The sequence below is a fragment of the Capricornis sumatraensis genome, chromosome 3, assembly GCF_032405125.1.
Source record: "Capricornis sumatraensis isolate serow.1 chromosome 3, serow.2, whole genome shotgun sequence".
Lineage (NCBI taxonomy): Eukaryota > Metazoa > Chordata > Mammalia > Artiodactyla > Bovidae > Capricornis > Capricornis sumatraensis.
In genome coordinates this window covers 65,225,776-65,248,951 of record NC_091071.1, presented here as the reverse complement: position 1 = coordinate 65,248,951, position 23,176 = coordinate 65,225,776, and the positions used below count along the sequence as shown (strand labels likewise).

Sequence of the window (23,176 nt, the reverse complement as noted above, 5' to 3'; positions counted from 1 at the left end):
GTTTCCTAAAAGGGCATAAATAATTAAAGTTTGGCAGGGAGGAAAAGCTTTCTTGCAGAACTGTAGTGGCAATAAATGAAATGACTCAGAATCTCTTCCCCAGTCAGTTTTTACGAGAGCTGCCAGACAGTGTCTGTTCACGTTCTCCAGATACCAGGGGCGCCCTGACAAAGTTAAGGTCAAGTTAGTGTCTTATCTTGGGTGGCTCAAAATTACCGCATCGCGTCCCGGCGCTGCGCGGAAAGCTACCACTCGCGGAGCTGCGGGCTGCGAAGACAGGGTCCGGTGCACTCCCTGCGCTTCGAGTGGGGCCGCGCAGGCAAAGACGAGGCCACAGCCCCTGGATCTTCACGGTAGGTTCTCGAGCCGGACGCGCGGGTCGGGAGCTGCGGTTTTCCTTGGGTTTCAGGGTGAGGATGGAGGAGAAAGCTGGGGCCAAAGGGAGAAGCGGGCTGGGCCAAGAACGAACGCCTTGGCTTGGTTGTGGGGGGTGGGGGGTCCGCGCTAATGCGCAGAGAAGGGCCGGCCGCCCCCTTCCCTGTGCACCCATGAGCCGCTGCAGATGGCGCACCCTCCCCCGTCAAAGCGCGCCTCCAGCCCGAGCGCCGTCGCCATGTCGTTGAACTTGAATGGTTCGTCCTCCCCCATTTCCCTCTTTAACGGTCAGCAGGCTCCACTTTGGGGGCAGCGGGCTGCTTGCCCCCCACCCGTGCAGAGAGAAGGTGCCAGAATCTTGCGCACTTGCAGACACATAAAGAGCCAGCCGGGGGGCACCCCGCGGCCCCTGCCCTGGGTCTTGAGCGGCCGCGGGGCTAATGTGCAGTGTCCGGGGAGCCATTTTAGGAGAGAGATCCTGGGGCGTCAACTCGGAGCCCGAAAGGGAGAGGTTTGGGCAAGAGATGGAGATGGGGAGGCAGACAAGTGTGCCAGCGATCTAGGCTGAGGAGAAGGGGGCGAGCTGGAATCTGGGCGAGGGTGCCAGGTGTGTGGAGGGTGTATGCAAGGATGGGCAGTTCTTGGATGGGGGGTTTCTTGCTCTCCAGCCCCACCGACCTGTTTGCGCAGTGTTCGGAGGGAAGCTGAGGTGGGAGGGGGCGGAGGAGAGAAAGTGGGAGGGAGAATGGGAGGGAGGAGATAAAAGAGGAAGGGGGCAACATCGGTCAGAAAAATAGATATGCGCTCTGATTACCCGCCTTTTCTCTGTCAGTCGGCATGGTGGGCAGAGCTCACGGCACGGGCACTGCGGCGACCGGGGCCAGGGAGGGAACCAGCCTCACAACCTGCACTGTCTGTCTCGGGCGCAGGGCTGAGGCCTGGGACAAATGCTGGGATTGATTGCCTGGCAGAGGAATCCTGGGGAGCGAGAGGCAACCTCTTGCCCTCAGTTCCGGGATTCGGATTTTGGGAGCTTTTTTCTAAGAGACTGGTTTCACCTTTGGAAAACGCTGGCTTTCCTGAGGCTGAGCCCAGGCCTCGCCTGGACCCACCCTACCCCCCCACACCCCGGGCTAGAAAAGAGGGACGCAGCCGCCGCCGAGGAGTGAGGCCTTGGGGAGAGTGGATGGGGGTCCCTCAGGGTCGAGTGGAGAAGACGGGCTTAAACCAGGAGGCAAGAGCGGCTGAGAGCCCGCCCCTCACCCCCAGAGCCAACGGACCTCCAGGGAGCCCACAGGGGCCCTAGGGTGCTGCAGAAGCCCAGGGAAGGCGCGGCACGGATGCGTAGGCCTTGGCGGGGCTCCGACACAGGGAAGGAGCTGGATGTGAGGCTGGTTGGTCTTATCCAGGCCAGAAGGCAGAGGGTGAGACGGGCGGAGGCACCGGTGGTTTGTCTCTGCTTGCTTGATTGCGGAAAAGCGGGAAGCCAGGCACCCTGAGAGTAGGACTCCGGATCCTTTTGTTCAGCAGACCCCCAAGGTTCTGGAGGGCCACGGGGTATCTCCGCTGGCTGAACTCCCTCCTTGCTTTAGCACTGCAAGAGAAAAGGCGGAGAGGCGACAGGGGGAGAGATTGAGGCGGGGACACGTAGCTGGGGCAAAGGAGGAGAGAGGGTCAGGGGACCGAGTGAGCCCGCGGCAAGGAGGGGAGTAAAGTAACAGGAAGAAGGAAAAAGGAGACAGGGAAGTGAGAGCAGAGAGGACCGGAGAGACAGGCAAGTGAGAAGACTGAAGGGGGACAAGGAAGGAGGAAGAGAAGAGAAGGCGACAGGGCCGAATGGGCACCGAGACCCTGAGCCGGGTGAGCTCCTGGTAGGCTTTTGGCGTGAGTATTTTGAGGCTGGCATTCGCGCTCCGAGTCGGCAGTAGAGAGAGCCAAGTTACTGCTCGGCGTGAGCGCCGGGCAGAGAAATATGTAAATCAGGGCTCCTGGCTCCCCGAGAGCGGCGCAATTACGCGCCTTGAACTAGAAGCAACAAGCTCCTGACGGGCAAACTGAAGAGGGTGGCGGCGTCACGGGGGAGGGAGCGGCTGCAGGAAGGGGTGTAGGGGGTGGGACCCTCACACCCTCACACCTAGTCCCCTGTGCCTGGAGCCGGGGCTCCCCCTCCGCGCTCCGCTTCTTTCCCTTCCCCCTTCCTCCCCCTTCCTCCCCCTCCCTCCTCCTCCTCCTTGCCGGCCTCAGTCCGCGTACTTAAAGCGGCGCGGGCAGGCGCGGGCGGGCGGCCCAGCCGGGCGGTGGCAGATGCACCCAGCAGTGGCAGCCGCCGGCGGCGCACAGGTGACCGGCCTGCTGCACAGCCTGGTCAGGGGGCTCCCAGGGAGAGCTGGCTGGAGAGGGAGGCCGATCTGCCCCCAGCGCGCGCGCGTCTCGGCGCCAGGAGCCGTCCCGGGGCGTGTTGGCGAGCACTGATATAGATATAAGGACATTTCTCTCCATGGCGTCACGTGACATAATTACCACCAGAATCAATCAAGATGAATTGCACGTCAGCGCCCGGTGGGGATTTTTGCTTAGTTGATCCTGGCCCAAGCCTCTTGTGCAATCGATGGCTCAGGTTGGCGGCGCGGGGAGCGGCCCAGGGCTCGCCGGCGCGCACGCCGCGGAGCCATGAACGACTTTGACGAGTGCGGCCCGAGCGCAGCCAGCATGTACCTGCCCGGCTGCGCCTACTATGTGGCCCCGTCGGACTTCGCCAGCAAGCCGTCGTTCCTGTCGCAACCGTCGTCCTGCCAGATGACTTTCCCCTACTCTTCCAACCTGGCGCCGCACGTCCAACCCGTGCGCGAAGTGGCCTTCCGCGACTACGGCCTGGAGCGCGCCAAGTGGCCATACCGCGGCGGCGGCGGCGGCGGCGGCGCAGGGGGAGGCGGCGGCGGGGGCGGCCCCGGCGGGGGCGGCAGTGGCGGCGCCGGGGGCTACGCTCCCTACTACGCGGCTGCTGCTGCGGCGGCGGCGGCGGCGGCTGCGGCCGAGGAGGCGGCCATGCAGCGCGAGCTGCTCCCGCCCGCGGGCCGCCGGCCGGACGTGCTCTTCAAGGCGCCGGAGCCGGTGTGCGCCGCGCCCGGGCCGCCGCACGGCCCGGCGGGCGCCGCCTCCAACTTCTACAGCGCCGTGGGCCGCAACGGCATCCTGCCTCAGGGCTTCGACCAGTTCTACGAGGCTGCGCCCGGGCCCCCGTTCGCCGGGCCGCAGCCCCCTCCGCCGCCCGCGCCGCCGCAGCCCGAGGGCGCCGCCGACAAGAGCGACCCCAAGACGGCGGCCAGTGGCGGCGGGGGAAGTCCCTGTGCCAAGACGACCCCCGGCTCGGAGCCCAAGGGGGCGGCGGAAGGCGGCGACGGCGAGGTGCCCCCGGGGGAGGCGGGGGCTGAGAAGAGCGGAGGCACAGGTAGGCACCGGACGCGGGGTGGGCGGCTGGGCTCCGGGGCCGTGGGCGCGGGGGGGCGGAGGGGGCCTCCCTCTGCTTGCGCCGTTTTATGTGCTACTTTATAAGCGTTCGAAGGGGTTTATACATCCTATAAGATTTCCCTGGCCGTTGTAAAGCGTGTTTACGATAGGAAACCAATTTAGGTGGGCTTAAGGTAGACTTCGAGGACGACATTAATCGCTGCGGAGAGCTTTCCCCCAGTTTTGTGCGTGGGGGGGGGGTGGTCCTAGAGACCGTGGAGGGAGGTAGAAAGGGAGGGGAGATTTCAAGCCAATTTGTGAGTGTGGACACTCGAGCCTCCTGCTTTTAAAGGAGTGGGGTGTTGGGGAGAGTTTGATCCTTAAACTGGAGTTTATCCAAGCCTCTGCCTGACGCACGCTGCTGGCTGGAGTCGAGTAGATGCCCGGCACGCTCGTGTTTCTCTCCCTGCTGAGTCCAGCTCAGAGCCTGCCTCGCTCTCGCTCCCCACCTCGATGCCAGGCTGTGTGTGTGTGTGTGTGTGTGTGTGTGTGTGTGTGTGTGTGTGTGTTGGGGCGTGAACACAGGTCCACGCCCGCACTCTCTCCTGTGCCCGCCCATATATCATCCCCCACGACGCAGGCAGGGCCTTTCAGCCGCAGCAGGGACGTCCCCAACCGGCCGAGGCCTGGCCCTTGCGCGGCCCGAGCGGGTAGCCAGGGGTGGGCAGGCAGTGGCCTCTCTTACCCCTTGGTCTCTTTAACTTGCAGTGGCCCCCCAGCGGTCTCGGAAAAAGCGCTGTCCCTACACCAAGTACCAGATCCGCGAACTGGAACGCGAGTTTTTCTTTAACGTGTACATAAACAAAGAGAAAAGACTCCAACTCTCTCGGATGCTCAACCTTACTGACCGGCAAGTCAAAATCTGGTTCCAGAATCGCAGGATGAAAGAAAAGAAACTGAACAGAGACCGTCTGCAGTATTTCACTGGAAACCCCTTATTTTGAGAGCTCCAGGAGCACCCCTCTCCCCTGAACCCCACGCACCCACTCTCCTCCCCACCAGCCTGCCCTGAGCAGGCCCAATGTCCTTGGGTTTAATGACGCCTCTTCTCTGTGGAACTCCACGATTCCTTCCCACGGTCAACTCGGGACCTCCCAGCGACCACTGCAGCCTTCGGACGAGGTCGGGGACTTGGCCGAACGGATCCTAATAAGGGGAAAATGGTAAATGCAAACGTCCCTTTACAATTTTACCGCCAATGTGCTGTTGTTCTTCCCTCTCTCTGAGCTCCCGTGGGGACGCTGTGGGATCTGTAGAGAGTTAGGCCGAGGGGCTGGAAGGCACTTGTTTTTGTTCTGAGTTTAAGGAACTGCATCTTTTCCCCTTGGTGAATGCAGATTATTTAAACTCTGGGAAATGTACCTTTGGTCTATCGTATCAAGGCATGAGTCACTGTCTTTTGTGTGAATAAATGGTTTCTAGTAAAATGAAGGTTATAGCTTCAATACACTGTATGAATTTTCCTCTTTGAAGAAGTTTAGTGCCTGATTAGGATATTTGTATGGCCAGAACCTTCTCCCCCAAGCAACTGAAAATCAAGTGAAAAGCTTTATAATCCCGCTAAGATAAGACTTGTTCTCTCCTATCCCTTCTAAGCTACACTGGCATTAAAAATCACTTTAGGGATGACTTTCTGAATTGAAGATGTGACCCAGCCATGCTGGTGCTGCCTTATCCAGGCAATGAGGCTGGGACAGCAGGACCTAAGAAACAAGTCTCCTTGCCACCTCACCCTATCCTACACCCAGGGTAGTAAACTTGGAATTCCTTAAAAAAAAAAAAAAAACTGGGTAGGAGATCCAAATTCACTCTTAATAAGATGTCAAGGAGTCAGGGTCCCTTAAAAGAAGAAATAAAAACTAGAACCTTTCATTGAAACAAAACTAATTTTCTAAAGGGACGGTATCAGGGGTGGAGAGGGCCTGGGTCCTTGCTGGTGTCACAGGGACCTGGAGCAGAGAAGGTCTCCCTCACTGCCCCGCCTTGGAAATAGGGCCCAGGACTGCAGACCACTTCTCACAGCAAATACCGCTTCAAGTTAAAGAATGTGGTGGAGGCTGCATCGCACTTTATGTTGCAGGGCCAGGCCAGGCTGTTTACAAAACCTTGAACTGTCTAGACAACACCATAAAAGCCAAAGTTCTAAACAGCTTAATTGGGTTATATTATACACCTTCTGGTGGGCCCAAAAGAGATTTCCGCAATGTGCAATAAACTGGAAGAGTGAGAAAAGCTTCTCTTTCTCTGAAGAGTAAAGTGAATCTTATGACTCTTAACCTCTCATAAGTCCAAAGTCAAAAAATAAATCCATGAGCTATACAGCACCCCATGCATCTTCCAAGGAGGCATGCATTTCCAAATGCAGAATTTTTTTTAATTATCAAAGCTTTTGGAAGGAAGGAAAAACATAAGTGCATAAGTGTATGCCTTTGAACTTCCAAAATGTCAAGGTCATCACCTTTAACCTTTCTGAATAATTAGGCGCCTTAAGGTTCTTCTGTGATATTCAACTACCACCCACTCTCACACACACATGCTCACACACATCCAGAGCCCCACACACATTTATGACCACACAGAATCATATCGAGGGCTCCCCATAAATCTAAGCAAATTCCTAATTTCAGGATCAATAACCTTAATTTCCCGTCAAACATTTGTGTAATTCAGTACCAATTGACTTCTTTTAAAAATACTGGTTGTATTAAAATGTCTACCAGCATGCTTTTACTACAGCTAGGAAGTGCTGGTTGTTGGTTGTTTTTTTTTTTTTTGCTGGGGCCGGGGGGAGTCATAGATAGCAGTCCATTAGCTCTAATGAAGAAACGCGATTTTGAAAGTAGGCATTTGAAAAAGAAAGTTCTATTACAGACTTACTTCGTTATATTTGGGAAAAAAAAGAAGTCACCCTGTCAAATAAGTTACTGTACTTTCTATGATATGGAACAAGAGAAAATATATTTATATTGTTTCCAAAAGCGTCCCTCAACGTTTGGTTAAGGATGCGATAGAAACAAAGCCTACAATTGAACAATTTCGTTCAGAAGGGGACTCCTTTGTTTGGAATCCTAGGCATCCGTTACAATGTCAGTGCCCTAGTAATGTGATCATTCCAGGAGGCTAAAACTGGTTTATTTTCTTCTCTTTCCATCTCTCTCTCTCTTGCTCGCTGGCTTGTTCTTTTTTAAATGCTGCGTCTAAATGTAGCAGCTTGTATGTGCACCACCTTAGTCAAGCCGAACCTAGAGATACCATTTCGCGTTTGCATGGCCTTGGAGAGCCACACGGGGGCGTGCTCACGTTCCAGAAGCCTCATTTGTCGGAGAGGCCGCGGTACCGTATCTTTCGGATACTGGATTCTAATATGCAATCTTAACCGGCTAGAAACCGCTAAGGTGTTTGCTTGCTGATTGTTTGTTCTCAGCAGCCATGAGGTTGGGAAGTTGTATAAAGACAGAGGAACGCGAGCAGATTCCTGAAATAAGAGATCACCTAATCGTTGTCTTCTTATAGATAAAGCTGTTGTAAAGAATACTTCGGTATAACCCGGTAGTGTCGAAGAGAGGTTTTTAAAAGACAAATGTGTGCATTTCAAAAAAATAAGCCATGCCACTGCTAGTTAAATTATGGAAATCAATTTTCTTGGTTTACGTGTGGAGAGCGATAGGAAGGTAGGACCACCCCTGCCTAAAACCGCGTCCGCCTTGCACGCTCTCCGACCGCCTGGGGTGATTAAAAGGCTTTTGTTTAAGACAGATCAGGGCGCCGGCAACTTAGCTGAGTGTGGTCTCAGAAAAATGAGACGCGTCGAGACCTAGCGGGTCGTTCTGCGCCAGGGACCCCCACCCCCACCCCCGGTAGTGCCTGGCGGTCGGGGCTACCGGTAGGGACCGGTAGTGACCGGGAGGCGCAGGCAGAACTGAGTTAGGGCTCCCGGCCATACTGAGCTAGTGTGGCGGCGGGGAGCGGTAGACAGCCCCGGGGAACGTTTGTACTTCAAGGTGTCGTGTAATGGTGTATGCATTTGAAGCAAACGGGGCTTTGCGTTTGACAGAACCCTGGCCACCCTTCCCAGCTGTCTGCTGGCCTTGAGCGTGGAGTTTGATTTTGGCATAAGCTCCTGAAAGCAGTTTTCTTTCCGTATGCTCTCCTCAACCCCATTCCCACCCCGAAAGCCCCTGACATTGTGGAGGGCCTGTGCCACCATCCAAGGACTGAAAGAGAAGTTCAAAAATGAAGGGTGGCAGTCCCTTCTTTCCTGAAGTTCATTGTAAAGCACACGCAACCCCGGAATTAGTGAGGACCTCCTCAACTTCGCTGTCTTTGCCCCCTCCCTCCAGGCCCCGGACTAAAGATTCTAGGTCCACCCCTGGAAGCTGGCATCGGCTTCAGTGGAGGCTGGGGGCCATGAGTCTCCCCACCCCATGGGAGGCGCCAGCCAGAGGCATTGATGTTCCCCGCGGGCACCCTGGCTCCTGCCTGTCTGACTGTGGGTCCAGCTTAGCTATTGTGAATCGACATTTCCCGGGGCCTAACCTGGGCCTCAGTCCAAGTGGGGTGAGAGTCCTCCTCCCCAAATGTCGTTGTGTCCCTCTTTAGCCAGCTCCAGCGGGGGCGCTTGTGGCCTTGGAGGGCCCCTTGGCCTTGGCTGGCAGCCTCTCCTAGACCACGAGTGCTCCGCAATCTGTAGTCCCTTTCCTCTCGTCAGTGCCCAAGTTGAGTCTAAAAAAGACCAGGGGATTGGTGAATTGAACCAGGACTTCTCCAGGCTGCAGACCTGACCTTTCTGGGACCATTCAGGGCATGTGGGGCTCATGGAGCATGGCCCCAGCATCTTGAGTCACTGAGGTCTCAGAGCTTGAAGGGAAGGGAGATTGGGAGAAGTGGGAGTCTTTTGTGTCTGCAAAGGGAGGAGGCTCCTAGGCTGCTGGTCCTTCTGCAGTGTCTCCCTAGACCCGTCTTTGCATTGGTGGCGGCTTCCCTGGCCACCCCGGTTGCCCTTTGGAGTTCTTTACACATTGGCTGGGAGGTGCACGGTGCAACCCAGAAGGGTGCTTGGAGGAAGCAGCTTTTAAAATTTGTGCCCATCCACTCTGCCCCCCAAAAGTGGCACATCTCTGAGAGGTCACTCAGGGCCCAAAATCAGTGGATCCCCAGGTCTACCCAGGCCCAGGGCCGCTGCCCTTTTTCCCGGTGACAGGAAGAGCAGATGAAAGTCACTTCTTGATTACAAATGCTAATTTCTTGCTGAAGCGACCCTTTTAATTTTTCTCTGGAAAGAACTGTGCCAGGGATAAAGATGTCTTGATACAACTGTGGATATTCATCTCCTTTATGGTACAATATTGATTTATTATTAATGGTAACTGCTCCAACTGATCTAAAGATGATCGAAAACAGCAGCTATGTAGCTACATTAAATACTTGTAAGCAAAATAAAGCCTGGCCTTGAAAACCCAGCCTTTTCATTCCATTTGCTTTATCTTAGCCTTAGGGTCTTAAGCAAAGTTTCCATCCTCCCAGGTTCAGATCATTCTCTTCCTTGTATTGTTTCTATTTTGCTTGATTTTTATAATAAAATCCCTCCAAAATATTGGCAATTTCTGGCCTCAAAGAGCTGGTCTGAAGATAAAAATTTGAAAAAGAATAAATAGAATTTTGTGATAATAGATTCAAAATGTGTATCTGATACACCCCTCCGGTGAGTGACGATGACCTATTTAAAACCAAATCCAGTGTGGGAGTGACTGAGCCTGAAGGCGCAGGGAGCTGAAACAGAAAGGCTCCCCAAATTCAGGAGGCAGAGGTCCTGGTTAACGGCAGACATACCCCTTCGGTGAGGAATTGCTGGTTTTTAGCTTGGATGTTTTCTTCATGTATAAATAAAGATTATGAAAGGACACTTGATGGGCATAAAATTTGCGATTAGATCGAACACTCTTGCCTCTCTTGTGGGATAGGGAGACCTGGACAGTGGAGTTCCGGGCAGCTCCCTTGGCCGACACGCAAAGGGAGGACAGTGGTGGAGCGCCAGGCTGGCGTCAGGGCGCCTGCCGAGAGCGTGTGCAGCGGGCACTTTGTCCAGCCCTGGGCACGCTTAGCTGCGGCTGAGATCATGATCTCCGCCTTGAGAGAAGGCAATTTTCGGGGTGCTAGTCCGTGGCTGTTAGCTTTGAACAGGACCTTAGCAGACTTGAGTCAAAAGTTGGGTTTTTTCCCCTGCCTTCCTCACTTCCCCACCCCCAAGTCTAAAAACAGCCACCCCTACCGAAGGTAATGTTTAAACCTCCGCTTCCTTAGCCGGCATCCCACAGCCGGAGAGCAGTTAGAGGCGCCAGGCTTTTAACCTGACAATGATGTTGTATTTGAACAGCTGCGTAAAGGTTTAAAAGGTCTGTCTCATTGCCACTGAGGAGTTTTTTTAAAAGGGGTTATTGTTTGGGCGAGGGCACTGTGAGGGGACAGCCGAAGCGGTCCCAAGGCCGAAAATAATGTCCATCGACTTTTTCCACCAGGCCAGGGGAGCCTCCTTTTGGGGAGGGGTGGACAAAGGGTTTGCTGGAAAAGGTTTTTGTGAAGGAGCGAGCGGGCTCCAGCAGGCTGAGCATCGGGCTCCCCCAAAATACAAAAGGCAAGGCAGAAACCCAGTTTGCCCACAAGTTCAGTCTCTGGGCCTGAAATCCAAGGCCCGCCCCCGTGACAGGAGTGTGGGGAGAAGAAAACACGGACGCCTCCCCAGACAGAGAACTGGTTTACGATCAGAGTTTCTGGGGCCCTTCTCCTCTCTCAGATGCAGGAAAGGGGATCCAGGAAGCCTGAGAACGGCTCCAGTGCCCTGGCCGGGCCCCTCACCCAAGGCAAACCTTTGGAAATCAAGTTTAAAGCTCCCTGCTGCTGCCCCGAGGCCGCGGCTTCCGAAGGACTGCTCACCGCCTGCAACAGAGACCGAGGGAGGAAGTTGTTGAAGAAGTTTCTCATAAAACTCTGAGTTTCCATGGTGGTGATGGTGGTGGTTCTCTTAATGAGGTCGACCACAACCCCAGACCAAATCCTTTTTATAGAACTTTCCCTCACCAAAGGAAACAGAAGACTAAGGTTCTCTCACCTCCTTTTTTCCCTCCCTTCCCTTATCCAAACAGAACCTTCTCAAATAATTTTAGGAATTGCCCCAAACTGTAAAACTCAACTTCTGACAAAAGTATGGCTTTTAATATTTGACAATTTGTGTTAAAACAAAAATTGACCTTCTTGGTTAGTAGCGAGGGGGAAAAATCAATAGTATAATTTTCAATAATTCATAAAGCGAACGCCATTATGCTAAATCTTAACTATTAATCTTATCCTTTACAAAGTCTCGATTGATTTGTTAATAAAATATCTTCCCGTGTGTGGCAACAGCGGGTATAACTCTTTAAAAACCTTCAGAAGCAAGAAAATTACCAAGTAGCCCAAGAATGTAGATGAGAATTTTATTGATCGCCCTGATTCTTCTTAATATGTATTAATAAATTCCACAACCTTTTGTACCTTGCACTTGTCAAAAACCAATGCTTTTACAAAATCCATAAAAGGAAAACATATTTTTCTTTGCAGAAGAACCATATGACACCTTTGCATCACTCTCTCCTGCTTGGCCCAGTCAGTTTTCTAAAACTTCTGGAGTCAGAGGGTGAGAATTTCCCCTTCCTAGAAAACATTCTTTTCTCTCTTCTTCCTTCCTTCCTCTTCGCCCTCTATTTTCAGGGCGTGTGGGGAGGGAAACCTCGGTTTAGTTGGTTTAGTTCTTCCGCTGAGAACCGGGGGTAGGGGGACGCTTTCGCGGATGCCGCGCTGCTGGCGAGGGACTGTCTCCAGGCTGAAAGCTCCCAGCGGCCCGGCCCGCAGAGGTCGGGGTGTGGTTCCCTGAAGAGCCGAAGGCTCGAGTAGCCCACGGGGCGCAGAGGCGCCGGGAGCTGGGGCGGGCTGGCGGGCCGAGGCAGAGGACAGTGCCGGGGCCGGGCCGGTCCTCGGGGCTCCGCGGGGCCGGTCAGCTGCGTGGCCTTCGGCCCTCGCGGCCCTTCTCGACTCCACTCCCCAGGATATCTTGACGCGTCTAAGGCGCCAGAGCTCTTTCCTGTGGACTCCTGGGGTGGGATGTCTCAGAGTCTGGGGAGTCCAACTCACCTTCCCAGGCTGTCCGGGACAAAATGAACCAGGCTGGGCCCCCACCCACCGCCCTGGCCCCGGCCCTCTCGGGCGCCTTCTGCCTGGGTGTGTGCGGGGAATGCTTCTGTGTGCTGGCGCCACGGCGCCCGGGCGTCCCTCCCCGCGTGTGTCCTCCCGGAGACCCCTCGGGCCGAGCCTTTCCTTCCGCTCGCGGGCCCAGAGGCTGGAGTGGGGGACGCGAGTGGGGCGGGCGGGCAGAGCGAGCCCCAGGAGCCCGGCGGGCGGCGGAGAGCGCTGCGCCGGTTGTCTCCAGCGCGCACTATCGCGGGCGCGTAGTAGATGTCGCTGTTGTCCGCGCTTACGCGGCCGGCTGGCCGGGCTCTGGAGCACGTGACCTGCGAGGAGGCTGCGGCTCAAGGCCATTTTCAAATCTCATTGGCTTGGTTGTCATGTGGTCGGCAGAGGCATCCACAATTACACGGGGAATGTTTTCCTAGAGATGTCAGCCTACAAAGGACACAATCTCTCTTCTTCAAATTCCTCCCCAAAATGTCCTTTCCCAACAGCTCTCCTGCTGCTAATACTTTTTTAGTAGATTCCTTGATCAGTGCCTGCAGGAGTGACAGTTTTTATTCGAGCAGCGCCAGCATGTACATGCCACCACCTAGCGCAGACATGGGGACCTATGGAATGCAAACCTGTGGACTGCTCCCGTCTCTGGCCAAAAGAGAAGTGAACCACCAAAATATGGGTATGAATGTGCATCCTTATATACCTCAAGTAGACAGTTGGACAGACCCGAACAGATCTTGTCGAATAGAGCAACCTGTTACTCAGCAAGTCCCCACTTGCTCCTTCACCACCAACATTAAGGAAGAATCCAATTGCTGCATGTATTCTGATAAGCGCAACAAACTCATTTCTGCTGAGGTCCCTTCGTACCAGAGGCTGGTCCCTGAGTCCTGTCCCGTTGAGAACCCCGAGGTTCCTGTCCCTGGATATTTTAGACTGAGTCAGACCTACGCCACCGGGAAAACCCAAGAGTACAATAACAGCCCCGAAGGCAGCTCCACAGTCATGCTCCAGCTCAACCCTCGCGGCGCGGCCAAGCCGCAGCTCTCGGCCGCCCAGCTACAGATGGAAAAGAAGATGAACGAGCCAGCGAGTGGCCAGGAGCCCACCAAAGTCTCCCAGGTGGAGAGCCCTGAAGCCAAGGGCGGCCTTCCGGAAGAGAGGAGCTGCCTGGCAGAGGTCTCCGTGTCCAGTCCCGAAGTACAGGAGAAGGAAAGCAAAGGTCGGTATGAGCAGAGTTGTCACCCCAGCGGGGCGCGCAGCCCCGGAACCGGCAGAGGGAACACCCGGGTCCCCAGTGCCGAACCGGCAGCCTGGGGCCCCAACTGGCAGGTGCCTCTCCTCCCGTCTTTTAGAGGGGCAATCTTAATCCCGAGATGGTTTCCTCTTCTGCCGCGCTGCCCTGACCCTCCTGGCTAGTCCTGGCCCCAAGCTGATGGCGCCCGGGCAGAGGAAAGGCTTGCCGGGTTTATTTTTCCTGAGCTAGACCTGAAATGCAACAAAAGAGCGCAAATGAGACCTGCGGCTGGTAAACGCGGCCCCAGAACCTCCTTTCTCCCTCTCAGATTTGCAGTCCCAGCCATGCCTTTCACTCAATGATGATTTTAAGGTGGTCCAAGGTACCGTGTTCGTGTTCAAGTGTATGCACCCCGCATCCTGCGAGCTTGGGGACAGCAAGGGGAATGAGATGGCTGGACCAGTTGGTGCTTGGGCCGGAGAACAGGGCTCCCTGCCTCTGCGGGGATAGGTAACCTTGGCTTTGTCTGGGGAAAGTGCCGAAAGCTTTGCAGTCCTTTTGCAAAGGGGGCAAAGGCAGAAGGGAGGGAGAATGGAATGTGCATGGCCCACCCGGCAGGGCCAGCCTTAGGGCTGGATAGGGCAGAGAGCCAGGGGCTCTGGCTTTTCTGCCCCTGATCCTCTGCCCTAGTGCTCAGAGTTGGGCCACAGCAAGGAGCTACATTTCTCATTTCTGGGAGAATGCTTTTGTGTGGGAACAAGAAAGCACAAGAATTCAGGAAGTTCTGGGGCATAAAACGATGCCCAGGCAGGGCGGAGAAGGTGTACTCGGTTCCTCTGGTATCTTTTGAAAGAGAATTGGTATCTCTAAGCCTGGCTGTGGGGCTCCCCGCCTGCCTGGGAGAAGTGGGGAAGAAGTGGCAGGTTTGGGGATCTGAGGCAGCAGTGGGATTCGTAGGCTTGTCAGACTGTGGTTTGCTTCTTCCACTCGAGCCCTGTTGTGAGATGATCATTTAGAACGTTGCTGGTGAGATCCTGAAAGTTTACTATTGTACTAATATTTTGTGCAGGTCAGAAAGTAGAGAGAACGCTGACACAGACAGTAAGAATACCCACCCATTTGTGTCATTTTGGGTACTTTAACTAACCTGGCATCATTTACAAATATCTTTCAGGGCCCACCTCATGTGAGTAATGTTTAATGCAAGCATTTCCCAAAGCGGCCTGGCTGCCAGCGGGGTCATGGCCAAGGGTAAATTTGAAGAGATTGAGAGAAAAAAAAATTCTTGATTTTTTTTCTTCTTCTCCCTTTAATTTTGTTAGAGGAAATCAAGTCTGATACTCCAACCAGCAATTGGCTCACTGCAAAGAGTGGCAGAAAGAAGAGGTGCCCTTACACTAAGCACCAAACGCTGGAATTAGAAAAAGAGTTCTTGTTCAATATGTACCTCACCCGCGAGCGCCGCCTAGAGATCAGTAAGAGCGTTAACCTCACCGACAGGCAGGTCAAGATTTGGTTTCAAAACCGCCGAATGAAACTCAAGAAGATGAGCCGAGAGAACAGGATCCGAGAACTGACCGCCAACCTCACCTTCTCTTAGGTCCGAGGCCTGTCAGAGGCTAGGATCGGAGACGGGCGCCGAGTTCCAGGGCCGAGTGCTGGAGGACTGGGAAGGCGGAAACAAAAACCTTCAATGCTCTTTGTTTTTTGAAAAAAAAATTTTTTTTTCCTGCTAGAATGTGACTTTGGGGTCATTCTGTTCGTGCTGCAAGTGATCTGTAATCCCTATGAGTATATATATATATATATATATTAAAAAAACTAGCACGTGTAATTTATTATTTTTTTTCATCGTAATGCAGGGTAACTATTACTGCGCATTTTCATTTGGCTCTTAACTTATTGGAACTGTAGAGCATCCATCAATCCACTCGTCCATCCAGCAATGTGACTTTTTCATGTTTTTCCTAACACAAAAGGTCTGTGTGTGTGGTTAGTCCATGAGCTCATGGCGTTTTGAATACATCCAGTACTTAAAAGTACTTAAATTACAGATATATTTAAAAATATTAAAACCCACAAGCTTTGGGGGGAGGGGGACTAAAAAAGCACATTACAATGTATCTTTTTGCAAATGAGTTTAGCAGTTGTCCTTGGTGAGATGGAATATTGACTGACTTTGCCTTGTAGCCTTTCCCTTGTGGTGCATCTGTGGTTTGGTAGAAGTACAACAGCAACCTGTCCTTTCTGTGCATGTTCTGGTCGCATGTATAATGCAATAAACTCTGGAAACGAGTGCACTCCCTCTGCTTTCTGAAATGGAAATATGTTGTGATGGAGATGAAAGACTTTGGAGAGATTATCTTCCTGTTAAACTGCTTGTTTGGGGCAGTTGCGGGGGTGGTAGAGAGTAGGGGGAGGAGTATGGGAGAGAAAAGCTGAAGGGGGCCTTTGGTGCCGAAATTTGGCAGTGGTGGGGGAGTGATAATCCAGGCTGTGCCTGCTGTTTTCCTAGTTGGGAAGAAGGAGGGTCCTGTCTTCCCCTCCCCTCATGATAGTAACATAATTGATTTGTCAGTGGATGTGAACTTTCCTCTAGCCTGAGCATGGTAAGTAAACCTGTGCCCAAACCGCATTTTCCTCGCAGCTCCCCACTTGTGTGTCTTCCTTTCTTTCGTTTCGGTTGTGTTATTTTTAATGCTTTCAGTGGAGCCTTGGTGATTTCTAGCTGGTGTACCATCGTCAGGGACTAGGTCGAAATCAGTCTTGCCCCACCTGGAAGCCGCCGGGCCTGCTTTACAGGAGCAAAGACAAGCAGCAGCTTAGCATTGCATCGGATCCATTTCTGCTCCCCTGTTCTTATCCCTACCCCTATCCCAAGCACAAGATAGCCAGGCCACAGTGAAGCCAAGGATGAGTGAGTTTTCTCATCCCTCTTTGCCCTGGTTTCCTTGTGGAAGGATTTTATGTTCAGTCATTACCTTTTGGTGGCCTACATGAAAAAAAAAAAATTAAAGGAAGGAAAGGTTTTCACCAGTTAATTCTCCCTCCATTTAATCACAAACTGCTGGTTGGAGCCATTGTATCTGGGAGGCAAGAAAATGTACGAAAGGTGACCCAAAGAATTTGCAGATGAACATGACTTCCCATGAAGTCCAATGTTCCAGTTGTTAACATGGCACAGAAAACTCCAGCTGTCTTTTCTCTGTGTATGAGTGTGCATATAGATAGATGGATAGATAGATAGATTGACTAATGGGTTGCAGGATCCTCAGCCCACGAGAGTCCATCCTTTTCTAGTCCTGCCAGGGAGAAGAGGAGAGGCCTTGGGGGGATGAGCTGACAGAGAATTCGTTACCCCAGGTTGTGCTGTGGTTTCAAAAGGTCTCCAGTAGACTCAAGCAGCTTCCTTGACAAATGAAAATGACAAATCTTTTTTGTGCCCCCCCCACTTTTCCTCTAAAAACAATCTCTTTAAGGAGGTCTCAGCCTTAAAACCCTCTACCAAGAGTCCTTGGGAGACTCAGTAATTATTCAGAGTTTTAAACTTCCTGCCGAAAACAGAGATTATTTTCCAGGTCCAAGACAGAAAGCTTTAGGGGAGCCATTTCCTAGGGTGGAAGATGGATGGCATCAGTGCCAGGTTGGGAACACTGGAATAGATCTGCCCAGACCTCCACTGGTTGGGCAGGAGAAGGAAGGCAATTTTAGCTTCTCAGTTTACCTCCAGCGATGTGGGGAGCACCATTCGTTGTTGACAAGGGGTCATGTCTCAGAGGAAAGTCTGGGCTACAGGCAGAGGCAGCTCCTCTGGAATAAAATCAGAAAGCCTTTGGCAAAGGCAATCAATCAGACCATAAGTAGCCATTTCCCCCCTTCCTTTCAGGGGCTCAAGGTGGGCTGGGAGCCCCGCAAGGGTGTTCTGGGCAACTTGTAGGGCGAGGAATATATCCTCCAGTCGCCGACGCCCGACTGCTTTTTGTCTCGGCTCCCAGCCGGGCTTCTGAGGCTTTGTACCATGGATTTGGGAGTGACAATGGGCATTTCCCTCAGATTCAAGGCTGCCTAGCCTTACCTTTGGAGACTGGGGGAAAAAAAAAGTGGGGAGGAGAGAGAGGAAGAAAGAAAAGAATTCGTAAGAGTAGCCCAAGGACCAGGGCAATTTTTAGAGATGTCTGGAATTCACTTGGAGGCATCCAAGTGAGAACCAAGGGGAGCGGCCTGGCCCAGGGAAATGCTGTTCCGATGGCCATTCTTGAGGCAGGGTCGGGGCGGCAGCGGGGTGCGGGCCTGCGCTGCCATTTGGGTTCTGCCCTATGGCATGTTCTCTTCCAGGACCTTTCCAGAAGTCCCGGAGAAGACAAGGCGCCCTGGCCGCCAAGGTCCGCGCAGTGCTGACTGCCAGCTTGCGGACACTTCCGAAGGCAGACAGAGCCCGGGCGGTGGCCGCCGGCCGCCCCCAGCCCGAGGGCCAGGCCGCCCCAGCTCAACCCTCCGGCCTCAGCGTGTGCTCAGCCTCACGTCGGGGGTGTGTGTCTGCGCGGGCGTGTGTGAGTGTGGTAGGGGGAGGGGGGCCTTTCGAGCTGCTCCATCCGTCCGTTTTATTAGGGACACATTAATCTATAATCAAATACACCTCATAAAATTTTTATTGAAAGGCATAATATCATTACAGAGGTCTTCCACCTGTTTTAAACAACACGACAAGCTGTGAGAGAGCGTGTGTGGGTGTGGGTGTGCGTAGGCAGGGGTGGGCTGGGGCCGGGAGAGAAGCACCGGGAGAACTCCCCTCGGGCGCCAGGGGGCCGCCTCGGAAGGCCGGCCTGCCTCTGGCCGCGCAGGCTCGCGCTCCCCGCCCCCGGCCGCTCTGGGCTCTGCCAAGTGCTCGGTGCGCCCAGAACTCACGGCCGGGAGCTCGGAGCCCAGACGCTTGAGGAGGCAGCCCCAGCCCGGACTGCAAGACCGAGGGCGGCAAGAAGAGGCGAACAAATAGTCCCCAGCGCCTCCTGCGGCCGCGGTCGGGGCGCGTGGTCCCAGTCGCCACCGGGTTGGCCGAGTCAGGCCGGGCCGAGCTCGGCTCACGGGCCGGGACCCGTGGGCTCTAATTGCTGCTCTTATGTTGATGATGATTTTTTTTTTTTTAAATCACAGCAGCCCCCAGTTTAGCGGACTGATTTACTCCTGGTATTGGTAAATATGATCACGTGGGCCGCGCGACCAATGGTGGAGGCTGCAGCCTGCGAACTAGTCGGCGGCTCGGGCGCCGGCGGGGAGCGGCGCCGCGGCGGGCAGTGTAACCTTGGGTGGGAGCGCGGGGCGCCTCAAAATGTCCTCCAGTGGCACCCTCAGCAACTACTACGTGGACTCGCTCATAGGCCATGAGGGAGACGAGGTGTTCGCCGGACGCTTCGGACCTCCAGGGCCTGGCACGCAGGGCAGGCCCGCAGGTGTGGCCGACAGCCCGGCTGCCGCCGCCGCCGAGTTCGCCTCGTGTAGTTTTGCCCCCAAATCGGCCGTGTTCTCCGCCTCGTGGTCCGCGGTGCCCGCCCAGCCCCCGGCGGCGGCGGCGATGAGCGGCCTTTACCACCCATACGTGCCCCCGCCGCCCCTGGCCGCTTCCGCCTCCGAGCCCGGCCGCTACATGCGCTCCTGGATGGAGCCGCTGCCCGGCTTCCCGGGCGGTGCGGGTGGCGGCAGCGGCGGCGGCGGCGGCGGCGGCGGTAGCGGCGGTGGCCCGGGCCCCGGTCCCAGCCCCGGCCCCAGCGGCCCACCTAACGGGCGCCACTACGGGATTAAGCCTGAAAGCGGAGCGGCCCCGACCCCCGCCGTCGCCGCCGCCACCACCTCCACCTCCTCCACTTCCTCGTCTTCCTCCTCCAAAAGGACTGAGTGCTCCGCGGCCCGAGAGTCCCAGGGGAGCGGCGGCCCCGAGTTCTCATGCAGCTCGTTCCTACGGGACAAGGTGGCAGCGGCGGCGGCTGGGGGAACCGGGCCCGGGGCGGGGATCGGATCCGGGTCCGGGGCAGGAGGCTCGTCGGAGCCCTCAGCTTGCAGCGACCACCCGAGCCCGGGCTGTCCGCTGAAGGAGGAAGAGAAGCAGCATTCGCAGGCGCCGCAGCAGCAACTTGACCCAAGTAAGTGCAAAAGAAATTGCCCCCTGATTTATTGCTGAAACCTGTAAGGCTCGAATGTGCAAAACTGATAGTTTTACTAACCTATAAAAACGTCTAGACGCCTACCCTAGCCTGGGCGAGCTACACGCATCCATAAAAAAAGCGTCCCATAACCACCTACCCTGGGCACGCGGTTTGTACGGTAAACAGAGCGCGGGCATTAAGGCTTTTTATGATAATTCCCCCCCAAGTTGTGAAAAGCTGCCATCCTTGGTGAAATTAATTTAACGATTTCTTCTCTCCCCCACCCCGTTGTCTCTCCCTGCCTCTCCTCCGCCCCTCGCTCCCCTTCTTCAAACCCCCCTCTTCATAGACAACCCCGCAGCAAACTGGATCCACGCTCGCTCCACCCGGAAAAAGCGCTGTCCCTACACCAAATACCAGACGCTTGAGCTGGAGAAGGAATTCCTCTTCAACATGTACCTCACTCGGGACCGGCGCTATGAGGTGGCAAGGATTCTGAACCTCACAGAGAGACAGGTCAAAATCTGGTTCCAGAATCGTAGGATGAAAATGAAAAAGATGAGCAAGGAGAAATGCCCCAAGGGAGACTGACCCGGCGCGCGCTGGCAGGACTGCTCTGCTTTGCAATGGCAGTGGGGTTTTTTCCTTTGTGGGTGCTTGATTTCCAGAACTTCTCCAGCCATTCGGACATTCCCCCCACCCCATTTTATGTAGAAGTGACTGTGTGGTTGGTTACTGTCAGGTAATTTGGGGGACTCTGTATTTGCTCGCTTGTGTGTTGGAGAAACCAAGTGGCTTTGGGGTTTTGCCCTCTCCTGCTCCCCTCTTTTCCTGTTCCGTTGGTTCCTTAGGAAATGCCATATTTTGTGAGTGCACGCTGGTTTGAGGAGTCCTCTCCTGTGTAAATGTCTCCTATATTTCTGAAAAGTGCTGTAGTTTAGCCCCGAGCGCTGCTTAGCGCTGCTCAAGCGGGGGCCAAGCGCACCCAATTTCCGAGAGCGAAGGCAGCGACGACGGTGCGGAGGCCCGCCCGGGCCGAGCCCTGGCCGTGTTGCCCACCGGTTATGAAAGCCCCTTTTCCTCAGGGAGGCCGTGGGCCCTCCACTGAGATCTGGAATGAGGCCAAGAGAGGAGCCCAGGGCCTCCGGTGGGTCAGGGGTTTCTTCTCAGTTCACTGGAGGAGCCGCACTCTCCCTGGGAGGGTTTGGCTCGCGTGGGCGGCCGCGGGTGTAGGCCCTCCCGGTTCTTGCCTGAGGACCAGTTGTAAATGCTACCGCTTCCTACCAATAAATGCTGACCTGATCACATGGACCCCAGACCCTGAACACTGTGTGCTTGCTTTCTCTGCCTCTTTGCAAAATATCACCCGTATGGGACTTCTTCCCTATCTCTGGGAAGGATGCTCTTCTAAAAATCCATGGCCCTTCCACCTGAGAGGTCTCTGATGTGCCTCTGAGTTTCGCTTTGGTTGGGCAGACTGCAGCATAGAGCACAGCTCCCCCCACCCCCATCCCGGGGGAGCCTTGGCGGTCCTGTCCCAGCCTGCTTCCAGTGCCTCGGCGAACTCTGGACCCTGGACCCAGTGTCAGCATTGCAGCAGAACCGGCAGAGCCCATGGATCCCAGAAACCAAGGGCCCATCTTTCTGGGGCTTTGACATACCGCACCCCATATCTCCCTCTGTTCACGGAGTCGCAGCCATTAACACCCCCGCTCCCCTCCCCCCCCCCCCCACGCAACCAGGGAAAGGCCAACTCGGCACCCTGGGGCAACTCCTCCAGTTGTGCGGGGCTGGCTGGCTCCGGGAGGGCTGAGCCGGTTAGGCTATGAGCTTCCGCCCCTCCCCACAGGAGCCCCGAAGTGACCTTAGAAGATCAAAATGGTCAAGGCTCTCCTCCGCAGCTATCCCCACCCCGCTCCCCCCTCCCCCACCCAGTTTCTGTGTGTTTAGCCCCCAGCTCGGCCCTCTGAGGGTCGCATTCAGAGGCTAAAATGAAGGTCATTGTAAGTGAGGATTTGGGCCCAACATGGCCTTTGCAGGCCCGAGAGGCGGCGGCGCCGGGCGGCCTGGGCTGGGCGGAAGGCGGGGGCGATGGCAGAGATTTGGGGGGATCCGGATGAAAGAGGGGACTTGAAGGAAAAGCAGAGGGGGGCAGGGAGGGAAATCCAAGGCCCAGATCCGGCAGAAGGTGCTGCGTACCCCCGCCCCTGCGGCCAACCCGATACCTTGGGCTCTTTGAAAACAGGAAGAGCCAAGGTGTCATAAAGCCATCGAGTCGGCGAGACGTCTGGAGGTAATGAGTTTACAACAGGCCCGGCGCTTCGCTTTGAAAGTATCTCATTTTGATGTTTGTGTTTGTGGGAGGAAAGGAAAAATGCAGACAAAACTGGGTCTCTTAAAATCTGGACAATAAAATATAAACAGGACCCCGTTGGACTAAGAAGACGGGCTGGGGAACCCCGGATGAGGTGTGAGCACCTAGGAAATAAAAATGGTAGTAGGAAGGAGACAATACAATTCTGATGTTTAAAATAAGCCGGGTATAGAAGAAGCCAGTGGGTGGCTCTCAATAATATTTGACTATGGCCGCCATCTAGCTCCTTCTTTTTAAAAAAGGAAAATATGTCTGTTATTTGGGGGTGGGAGAGTTAGTGCTCTTGGGTCATTTACTTAGGCCGAGCATCTCCCAGCCGCATGGTCGACGGAAAGAGATGAAGTTACCACTAAATGACCTTTCACAAAAATATGTAGCCCTCCACTCCAAAAATATTGTTGGAAATTATCTGTTTGCTTATAGATAAATTAATCGTTACAGATGAATTGGAGGAAAGCATTTTTGAAAATGAGAGAAAAGATTAGCCTCTTAGGAAACACCTAAACTGATTAAAGTCTCCGCTTTAAAAAAAAAAAAAACTCAAATGGAATGCTTAGCTAATTCATTTCACTCTGTGATTTTTGATATAAATTTAATATCTCATTTATTGTGCTTAGAAGTTCCAATGAACACAGCCCAACGGGGCCTTTCCAGACAGGCATTCAGAGATAAATCAAAAAAGTTTCTAATTTGCCTTCTATCCCCACCCCCATTGTCCAGTGAAATGGGCCTTAAGCATTAAAATTACAAAGTAGCAAACATTCAGGATTTAATGCTACATGTAACAGCTTTAAAAGAAAAAAATGAACGAATTTAACATGTAGTTTCTTAGCTTTCGAAGTCCATGGTTCCACTGTTAAAAAAAAAGAGGCCTACAGCAGTTGATATTTAGAAAGTTCTGATCTCGTTGAATCTAGCCCATCCTGTAATTGTGGGCGATTACAGAATGAGGACTTACTGTATCTGGCAAATAAGGGCTGGAAGCTTTTGAAAAAGACACTACTGGAAGCTCTCGGGAGCAGAAATATCTTTGGCATTCAGGAGCCCCTGTTTTCTGCACTTGACTTGTCGACAGTCAAAGAGATGAAAGCATTATTAGTGTCAGCGATCCAAGCCCCAGTCAAACTAAAGAACAAGATTGGAATTGGTTTGAGTTGAATAAAGAGAAGTTAAGCTCGTTCGGTTAGAGGTGGCATTTGGCCACTAGAGAGCGCCGTTGCTCCATTTTGTGATCGTAAAGCTGGCGTTGCGGCGGAAGAAGGGCTTGATTAAAGATACAATCCTATGTTAGATTCCAAATTAGGATAAATTTAACCAAAAAGAATCAAT

The 23,176-nt window shown here is 54.0% G+C and overlaps 3 protein-coding genes across 3 annotated transcripts; all 3 read left to right on the top strand.

Moving 5' to 3' along the window:
- The first annotated feature begins 3,045 nt into the window (after positions 1 to 3,045).
- HOXD11 (homeobox D11) lies at positions 3,046 to 4,826 on the top strand. The gene is made up of 2 exons (XM_068968810.1): positions 3,046 to 3,823; positions 4,591 to 4,826. Exons 1-2 carry the CDS (start codon positions 3,046 to 3,048, stop codon positions 4,824 to 4,826), a joined length of 1,014 nt encoding a protein of 337 aa, XP_068824911.1.
- Positions 4,827 to 12,576: 7,750 nt separating this feature from the next.
- HOXD10 (homeobox D10) lies at positions 12,577 to 14,936 on the top strand. The gene is made up of 2 exons (XM_068969058.1): positions 12,577 to 13,321; positions 14,659 to 14,936. The coding sequence occupies exons 1-2, from the start codon at positions 12,577 to 12,579 to the stop codon at positions 14,934 to 14,936; spliced, it is 1,023 nt and encodes a 340-aa protein (XP_068825159.1).
- Positions 14,937 to 18,641: 3,705 nt separating this feature from the next.
- On the top strand, positions 18,642 to 20,064 carry HOXD9 (homeobox D9). Its single transcript, XM_068969418.1, has 2 exons — positions 18,642 to 19,470; positions 19,823 to 20,064. The coding sequence occupies exons 1-2, from the start codon at positions 18,663 to 18,665 to the stop codon at positions 20,062 to 20,064; spliced, it is 1,050 nt and encodes a 349-aa protein (XP_068825519.1). The 5' UTR covers positions 18,642 to 18,662.
- The last annotated feature ends 3,112 nt before the right edge of the window (positions 20,065 to 23,176 follow it).

Bases quoted from the DNA above. Each gene is read 5' to 3' on its own strand.
- HOXD11 (XM_068968810.1), top strand. From the start codon at position 3,046: ATGAACGACTTTGACGAGTGCGGCCCGAGCGCAGCCAGCATGTACCTG. The intron at 3,824-4,590 runs GTAGGCACCGGA...TTTAACTTGCAG, and splicing joins TGAGAAGAGCGGAGGCACAG to TGGCCCCCCAGCGGTCTCGG.
- HOXD9 (XM_068969418.1), top strand. From the start codon at position 18,663: ATGTCCTCCAGTGGCACCCTCAGCAACTACTACGTGGACTCGCTCATA. The intron at 19,471-19,822 runs GTAAGTGCAAAA...CCCTCTTCATAG, and splicing joins GCAGCAGCAACTTGACCCAA to ACAACCCCGCAGCAAACTGG.
- HOXD10 (XM_068969058.1), top strand. From the start codon at position 12,577: ATGTCCTTTCCCAACAGCTCTCCTGCTGCTAATACTTTTTTAGTAGAT. The intron at 13,322-14,658 runs GTCGGTATGAGC...TAATTTTGTTAG, and splicing joins ACAGGAGAAGGAAAGCAAAG to AGGAAATCAAGTCTGATACT.